Raw genomic sequence first — 9914 nt, forward strand, 5'->3', positions numbered from 1 at the left:
AATGTTGACGATTTTATTAATTTTAAGGATCAAAAAATGACTGAAAAAGTTGCACTTTTTTTGGGTATGTTTTTTTCAAATAACTATTTCAATTTTTATTATTTTTTTGTACTTAATCTGGGGTAGCTAAACACGAATATTATAGCATTTTCGCCTTAGAAGCAAAATAGACCCGTAAATGTTTAGTTTTCTTTCTTTAAAAGTCATTTTCATAAAATAAAAATTGAAATAGTAATTTGAAAAAAACATACCCAAAAAAGTGCAACTTATTCAAAGTCATTTTTTGATCCTTAAAATTAATAAAATCGTCAACATTTTTTAACAGCATGATAATATAACTCTTTACGAAGAAAATAAACCGAAAATCGTTACTGTAGGGCTATCCGCTGAGAAGATCTAGCCAATTTTCGAGAGCGCCTTTTTTTCAAAAAATCGATATATCTCGAAAAATAATTAATATTTTTAAATTTTTCAAAAATGTACTTTTTTGGCTTGCCGCGGGCTATGCTTGCAGTAAATAGCAAATATGGGCACGTAAATGTAAACGAGTTATAGAAGAAGAGAAAAGAGAAGATTTTTAACGGTTTTTTCGATATATCTCGAAAAGTAACAAAGCAATCGATACTTTCAAAAAATCAGTCGATAGATCTTTTTAAAACCTACAACTTTCTCATTTAAAATTTTTCAATCCGTGCTATATTTTTTTAGTTATTTTAGAAAAACCGTTTTTTTCAACTTTGCGATTTTTTTTAACCATGTTCGCCATATTGGATCGAGTTTAAAGATCAAGAAACTCAATTTAAAATTTAATTTTCTATACGGTCATATTTTTTTTGTCCAGGTAATAATTTCTGCAAGTTTAACATTAATCCGTGACAGAATGCTTGGACTAAATTGATAACTTTGTACACTGAATTGGGCATTGTGCAATGGAGGCAACTTTGAACATTTTCTGTAATAAAATAAAAAGTAGTAGGTACTATATTATTGTTTTCATTTAATTCCTCCTGAATTCGTCCTTAGAAGGACTTTTACTATAGGATTTTTACTATAAAATATAGAGCGTCCTATTAAAAAAATTGCCGCTAATGTTATGGGTTGTTACATGTCTCAAAGAAATAGAAAACATTGCAGAAAAATGGCAATTTCTATTTACTAATCGACCTGTTTCAGCGATTTTTTAAAATTTCAACTGGAAAGAATATGAATTTTGTTCCATCAATTATCTATATTTATGATATCAACCACTTAACCATATCACGTGTTTTGGTAGATACAATCAAAGCATTTTAGCGTATCTATCTATCCATGTTGACATTAGCATAGCCGCAAATGATTTGCCTGGTTAGTTCTACAATATTGATCAAAAACAACGACACCGAAACAAATATCAGACAGTCCGTGACGAATTGTAATCACAACAGGCACGCGCTGATAATTCCACAAAATTTGTTTGCAACTAAAAATTTCTGGTAAGATATTCCTGCTCAAAATACGATAAAAATGGTTTTCATAGAGGCACGTACAGCGTTAAATCTAGACCCAATTTGCTTCTTACTATAAAAAGAACATTATTTTAAGATAATACATTTAGATAAAAAATGAATAATTATAAAAATCGCACGTGACGCTGACGTCAATTACAGTTTTATAGAAAAGTATGGAAAATATTTTGATACATTAATTTCCAATACTGTTTACAAAAACAGCTTACTTTAATAAATGTATTTTAAATTATTAAGTCCTTGAATGGCATAACGCTTGAAATGTTTTTCACGAGACATAAATATTTAGTAGATATATTTAAATATAATTTATTTAAAATATTTAAAATCTAGAGACCTTTAAACGATCTAACCGTAGGTAATATACAAATTAACTGACTGCTGGACATGGTAATAATATTCGGGAAAAATATATTAAAAATTTACACAATTGCAGCAATAAAAAATACATCCAGCTACAATATGTGCCACACTTTACCAAAAAAGTGTATTTAAAATGTACTTAACTTCACCACAACTTTGTTAAACACATTAACTTTCTATTTTGTTATAGGATGCACATAATTGTGTTAAATAAATGTTAATAGAATTTCAACGGGCTGGTGGTTAATGCAGTTTTATTTAACCAATCACGATTGCATTTTCTCGAGCATAGAAGCAACGGTTTTTTATTGTTCATTGCAAACGAATCATTGCGATTGATAACGCTAAGATTTAGGGGTATTTAATTGACAGCGCCAATCGTGCAATACTGGTTGCCGAAGCCCGGTGGCTACATTGGCTACGTTTTTTAAAGGCTCTGTATGTCTTGAAATACAACACAGTGTAGTAGCTAACAACTGAATTTGAGTTTTTTGACAATTCTAGTGCATGGCAATAATTAAAAAAATATATTTATACCTGTTCTTTTCCGTTTTTTTAGGAATCAAAGAGAGCTACGTTTGGAAATTTAAAACAGTTGAATCCTTTGACACCCTAATATTAAAATTTCTCACCGGCAGATACGTCTATGTACATAAAAATAAAAAAGAAATACTAGCCATTCAAATAACAGGTGCTATAAATATACTATTAAAATTATTGTACTGCTTTCGATAATCGTTAGCGCCATTGCTACAGTAGTCTATATTTAGCATCAGGAAGTGGATGAATCCTAATATGCCACGATCATATTTAACGACTATAAGAAAAGTGAAATTTAATTCATTATTGCAAAAATATACCTAATTAATGGGAGAGGATTTCTTCAGTCATTAAAACTATAGAAAGTGCCTTGTTATTTCCGTTTTAAAAAACCAAAGAACTGGAACTAATTAGCCGATTAGTCCAGTATTGGTATATGTGTATGTATAAGGATCAATTTTTAACAAGAAATAAAAAAGAAGTTTTCTGGTATCAATATTCGACTCTACTCTTATCTGGATTATTCTTTCTTTAAAGCAGATATAGTAAATCCAAAACATATTATATACATATAAATAAAACAATGTCCTTTCTGACGGATTTTTTTGTGAATTTCCCAACTCTGAGCAATGTCGCAATTTCACGATGTACTAATATTTCGGTGACCATCAGTTTCTAATTTGCATAAAATAGTAAAATATAAACCATAACTAAATGTACTCCTGCTCATTATTTCTTTGGGTTTTATGTGTCATGGCAAACATACTACTTTTAGCATATTTTACTTACATCTAATAAAATAAATATATGTGTACTTACCAACACCGTAGCTCGTAGAAATATATCCGACACAAAAATTAAAAAAATTTAAAGCTGCTGAGGTCCGTTGAGCAAGTGCAATTATTAAATAATAAAACCATACAGTAAATATGTATGTACTTATTACACGTTAATTTTCGCCACTAGACACAAAAAAATTTAAATGTTTGCCAGAAAAGAAGAAAGAAAAGCCGTTTCGAACATAAAAACAATGCATCTTTTCAGGTTATTTTATTAAACTCGTATTCGACTACTACTAATTCGAACAACGCCAAACAAAACAAAACTGTACACCACAATGCGCATGCGATTCACGTACTTGAAAGTTGAGGGCTTCCGAAGATGTGTTATGTTGTTCTGTTGTTTGTTGTATCCAGTTCCTTGCCTTTTGTGTAGTTTTTGTGGTCAAATTTGATATCCTTAATGCTTATTAGTGACTTTAAAGTGTAATGATAGTGTTGAGACCTTATTTATTTACTCAAAACCGAATGTATATGAAAACATCCGCTTACATTTTTTTCCAGCGACCATTGGAGTAATTCAACTTATGGGTAATAACGACTGCAAGGTAAGTTCGTAAAGATAATAAGCATGTTGTTTATAACTGTCCAATAGTGTTTGAAAATTGTACCGAAATGTGAGAACGTTCGTCTTGACGTAAAAGAAACTCCATTAAAAATAAAAGTTCACCATGACATACAAAGCACGAAAAACAATGAGCAAGAGCTTGCTTAGTCATGGTTTCCCTTTTTTTTGATGCAAAATAGAAACTACCTAATTGTCGTCAGAATTTAATGAATAATGAAATTAGATTGCATCAATTTTGAAACCATTTATTGGTATTGCTTAATGTAAACAAAATGTTTATTATAGGAAGGTATATACCTAGGTATTGAGTTCTTTGGTACATTGTAATGCCTACTTTGTATCTATTGGAAAGAGCATTGTCGTCAAACCACTTTTGCATTCTTTTAAACTTTGCGGTAATTCAAATATTGCCAAATCTGCGGCTCTATTCAATTTCAAATTCTTGTTCTTTGCCTTGTCTAAAATTAAGGTTGATTTTATCAATAACAGGAATCATTTTAAGCGTATTTTTTTCGACAAAGTAACTTTCCTCAGTAGGAACAAAATTCGCGTTTTGTATAGATTTTTTTTCCATATTACAAACAATATATCTATTTATATATTTCGCACTGGGTACTCTTTTGCTCTGTATTTTCCGTCAAAAAGGCACGATTTAATAATATAGTATTTTTTTATGAAAGTGAAAAATTATTTTTGCATGAAACACAGTTGTACATCAAATTTAATAAAAAAATATTCTATTGAAGAATTATATACAGGGTGAGCCATTAGTGTGAGAAAGTAAAATAACTCCCTTGTTACTCATAATACAGAAAAGAAGTTTATATAAAAGTTATACAGAATCAGGAAACCTAAACTAGAAAATTAATTTGAAACATACAGGGCGATGAGTAAAAACGGGACACGCCAAATATTATATTTTTTAAATAGAACACCCTGTATATTTTGAAACATGGATTTCCGAGAAAATTCTATATATGGCAATATAAACAGTTTATTATTTTCGTGCGGGGTTGCCAAGTTATGTAGAAAATTCTTCGAATTTTGGAAAAACATGACCTCGAAGAAGTTGTATTAACTTTCAGCTACTAACACTTGAAGCAAAACTATTTGACATAGTTATAGGCAAATGTTAGGCAAATACTCCTATAAACAGGCCATTTTTTATAATACGATCATTTTAAGAAAGTTTAAATTTGATTTTCTAAAATTTATCTTATTGTTCTATTTTATTCATATCGGTCCACTTCAACTTTTATTAAGTATGTTCTATATCCAAAATTGACGGTTTTTAAGATATTTCTGAAAAACTTATTTTTTATTATTTTATAGAATACCACAAATAAATTATGAACTGACAAATTGACACAATGTGACAGTTTTTTCCAAAGCCATTTCGTGCGACCGAAAATAATAAAAATTTGTTTTTTCCAGAAATGTTGCTATATCTTAAAAATTAGCAGCTTTAGGTGTAGAACATACTTAATAAAAGTTGAAGTCAACTGATATGTGAATAAAATAGAATAATAAAATACAGGGTGTTCCATTTCAAAATTTTAGAAAATCAAGTATGGACTTTCTTAAAATGATCGTATTATAAAAAATGCCCTGTTTAAAATATCGATATTAGCTAATATAGTAGTATTTGCCTAAAATTTGCCTATAACTCTGTCGAATATTTTTACTCCAAGTGTTAGTAGTTGAAAGTTAATACAACTTCTTCGAGGTCATTTTTTTTCCAAAAAATTTTCTCAGAAATCCATATGTTTAGTCATCGCCCTGTATGTTTTAAAAATTAATTTTGTCCTTTAGGTTTTTTGATACTGTACAACTTTTATAAAAACTTTTTTCTGTATTATGAATAACAAGGGAGTTATTTTACTTTCTCACACTAATGGCCCACCCTGTATGTAGGGTGAAGAGGAAATAATAACAATCATATATCTAGGTTTATAATAAGGACGACTTTTAGGATATCGTAGAAAACATGATATTTACTGTTCCTCTCTAAAGAGGGAAAATGTAAGTATATCTCATTTATTATCCAGTTTCGGAAAATAGTTTTGAATGAATTAAATAAAAAAAAAACGTGTAATATGCCATACGTTCCAATAAACTTTTTTATTTTTGGACAGAATTACTTGTAAAATTTTGTCGGTAGAATATTACATACCTATACTATATCTGCATCTATGTGTTGAAATAATTTATATCCTGATTTAAAATGGATCTGCAGAACTAATTACAATTATTCAGTTGACAATACATAGCCTGCTGCCAATTTTTTAAGAGGTTTTTGGGGAAAACCACTAGGTAATTTTTTTATTTTTGGCTACCCAGCAATCACCATTACTTAAAATCCTTGTAACTCGTATTTGGTAAATTTATAATGCGTAATAATTTTTTATACAATCTTAAAATTATAAATTTAACAAGTTTTTACTAATAAGTAATTGGTTGATTTTTTTATTTTAAGGCATTTCTAAAGCCTCCTAGAACGGAAATCGTATAAATTCAAGAGATGCATCTAGATCTAACATTAAAGATTTTTCAAAACTGGACAAAATTGGACAAAACGAGTTCCAAAGTTTTCAATATCTCTGCTATAATTTGAGATTACATCCAATATTTTATGTGAGCCATTGAAAAAGTTTTGACTATCTGCTAGATAACTGCACGGTTATTATAAAAGTTGGAGTTTGATTTGATTAAATTGCTATCTTCTAATTCCTTGATAATGGTCACAGAGATGTGATGCAAGTGGCCTTATTGTTATAGTGAATCTCGCGAGGAATCTCGTAATAACTACTAGTTCATGTCAGAATTAATTTTGAACACAGAAGCTCGCCGAATAGAATAATTGTACTTTCATGAAGGCATACTGAAACTGATAATAGGAATGCAGGAGTTTTTTTTAAGCTATATTATCCTCGTAGTTTGTTGATTCTAAGGATTCTAAAGTAATTAATTTATATTGGTTGTTTTGCTAATTTTTCATAACAAAACTAGCCTGTTAGTTATTTAAATAGAATTCTACATATCATTCTTCAGGAGCAGATCTCCAGTGAAAAAATATCCCCAGATCCCAAAATTGTTGTTGTTTAAAGTAGACCTCAAGTAGATATTAAGCACTTAATGTTCGTATTCGCCCATAAAGGACTATAATTCCCAAGGAAAGAATTTTTATATTTTCTTTATGATATACAAGCTTTTAATTTTTTTTATCCTTATTATGGCATGCTCCCAAATATCTTTCCCCGTCGTGACTTGTATGGATTGATAATGAAGCAGACCCATATGCTTTTTCAGTCGAAATATTGTCTTAACGCCATCAAGAAACATCTATTTACACATCGTCTAAAATAAGACCAAATAGATTTCACTGTTTACGTTAGTCAAAAATTGGGATGGTATCGAAACACTTCGTGTGGGCCGTTGGAATCGCCATGACTTTGAAACCCAACTTTCTATGTGGTAAAAGGATTCTGACAGAAAAACTTACATTCCTAGGACCTTCCAGAAACATCCAAAGGTGCTCCCGTTGGGAACCTGCGCCCCGTAGGTAACGGTCATCGCGTTATTGTTATCACAGTGGGCCTAGCCCTGTTTCACTCACTTCACGTACACCATAGAGAAGCGAAGTTGGCTGTGGAGAACATCGGAGACTCAACGCGCGCCCGACAGCGTACCAGTGCACCACAAAGACTGACTTCGCGGGTACCACCAGCGTTTAGACAATCACCGGGCGTAGGTGATCACAGGTGTGTATCTGAAGTGCATAGTGGGGAAGAGAAAAACTCATTTAAATGCTGTTTGTCACAGTTGTCGTATTGTTACGGGTGCATTTTGAAGGGGACAATACGTACCGGGTGACTACGATAAATCAGTAGATGTGCCATTTTATTCAAATCGTTCGGCGTAATATGAAGATATGACCGAAATATATATATATATTTTTTGAAACTTGAACACCCTGTATCTCGAATACCACGTACCACAGGAAAAAAGTTTATAGGGCAAACTCTACTTATTTTTTGGCAACTAATCTATTCCTGCAGTTTCTGTATTTAAAGTGAAATCATCCTGTATATTATCAGCGTCTATTGTGAAGATGTTAGCTAGCTAATTCAAATAAATTATATTTTTTTTCTAAAAAATTTATCAAAATTAAATCAAACAAAGGTCTTCGATACCAGAAATCCAGGAATGCGAAAAATAAAAATTAATAAAATATACATAATATTTTCACAAGTCACGAAAAAAAAATATTCGTTTTTTTTTTTGGGCCACCCTAATACATAGGCATTGTCGAAATCAAGAGAGTTGCACGAACAAATTTTGGACAGGACATAGCTAATACAATGCGAAACATCGCCTTAATGTTAAAAATGCTGTCACCGCCGTTCTTGGTGGTGAAAATTCGAAATATTTGAATTTACTCAATTTTCGAGGCTGAAAACGTACATAGTAGGGTGGCCGAAAAAAAACGAATATTATTTTTCGTGTCTCTTGTGAAAATATGTTAGTGTATCATGTTTTAAGAGCCCCCTCAAAAAATCAGCCAAAAAAAAAATTTAGAGGTCGCTCAAGAGTTAAAAATCCAAAATCGTCAAAAATTGATTTTTTTTTTAACTTTTTTCCTCATTTTCTAGGTTGAAAAAATCTCGATTCTGAAAATTTCAAGTCGATATTTTAATTTCTAAAGGTCACTTATAATTATTATTTTAACTTTAAAAGTAGTGTACCTAAAATGTTTTCGAGCGACCTCTAAAAATAAATATCAACGAACTAATAATTTTTTTAATTGAATTTGATGCACAAAAGAATAGAAATAAATCACGAGACACGAATTTTAAAAAATTAAAAAATTATAAATATTTGATAATAGTAGTAAATTTTGCCTCGAGAAATTTTTTAAGTGTCTCGTGATTTATTTCTATTCTCCTATTCATCAAATTCAATAAAAAAAAGTTATTAGTTCGTTGGTATTTATTTTTAGAGGTCGCTCGAAAACATTTTAGTTAAAATAATTAAATATGAGTGACCTTTAGAAATTAAAATATCGATTTGAAATTTTCAGAATCGAGATATTTTTCAACCTAGAAAATGTTAAAATAACGTGAAAAAAATTAAAAAAAATTCAATTTTTGACGATTTTGGAAATTTTTAAAACTCTTGAGCGACCTCTAAAAAATTTTTTTTGAGCTGATTTTTAGAGGGGGCTCTTAAAACATGATAAACTAACATATTTTCACAAGAAACACGAAAAAAAAAATATTTTTTTTTTTGGGCCACCCCATTATATACGTTTTCAGCCACGAAAATTGAGTAAATTCAAATATTTCCAATTTTCACCACCAAGAACGGCGGTGACAGCATTTTTAACATTAAAGCCATGTTTCGCATTATATTAGCTATGTTCAGTCCAAATTTTGTTCGTGCAACTCTCTTGGTTTCGACAATGCCTATGTAGATTGTAACGTACAAATATTTCAATTTTATTTTTGCCTCTTATGTGATTGTTATTGCGGTTTTTTAATTTTTATAAAATTTCTAGTTAAATCTATACTGTATATCTCGATATACAGGGTGATTCATAAAAGGTGACCAAAAATTAAACCTCCTATTCTTTGGTCAATTTTAAGTGTGTTAAACTTCAAAAAATATTTTTAATTTTTTTAAATAGGAAAAAAAAATAAAAAAAAATAGTACAAACTTACAAATGACACAAATGTAAAGAACAAGATAAAAAGGTAACAAAATATATATGACAGATATGACTATATAAAGTTAGCCAAACAACAAAAAAGATCGACATTATTTTCTATTTCCTGTACTTGGAAACAATTTGATACAATGGTAATGCTGCTAGGATGAATTACGAATATAATTCGGTTATTTTCTGAACATAGTACATAGGAATACCATGTTTATCCAATACATTGCACATTATTATTATATTATGGACATTGAAATAACTTTTCAAATATAAGCATTTTAATGTACCTACTTACATTTGTTGCGTCATTCTTTTATCATATACTGTCTATAGATCGAAGAAAGGACGTATTATATTATCAAGCAACCATCAAAAGTATT

General features: G+C 30.0%; 1 protein-coding gene across 1 annotated transcript in view; it reads right to left on the minus strand.

Annotated features, from left to right (window-relative positions):
* Positions 1 to 7556, minus strand: part of LOC108908309 (bestrophin homolog 1) — a 72354-nt gene extending 64798 nt beyond the window's left edge. The window contains exon 1 of the mRNA XM_018712333.1: positions 7318 to 7556. Coding sequence (XP_018567849.1) covers positions 7318 to 7388 — 71 coding nt within the window. The 5' untranslated portion in view covers positions 7389 to 7556. The remainder of the gene's footprint in view (positions 1 to 7317) is intronic.
* Between the last annotated feature and the right edge of the window lie 2358 nt (positions 7557 to 9914).

The sequence above is a fragment of the Anoplophora glabripennis genome, unplaced genomic scaffold (genome assembly GCF_000390285.2).
Source record: "Anoplophora glabripennis isolate ALB-LARVAE unplaced genomic scaffold, Agla_2.0 scaffold18, whole genome shotgun sequence".
Lineage (NCBI taxonomy): Eukaryota > Metazoa > Arthropoda > Insecta > Coleoptera > Cerambycidae > Anoplophora > Anoplophora glabripennis.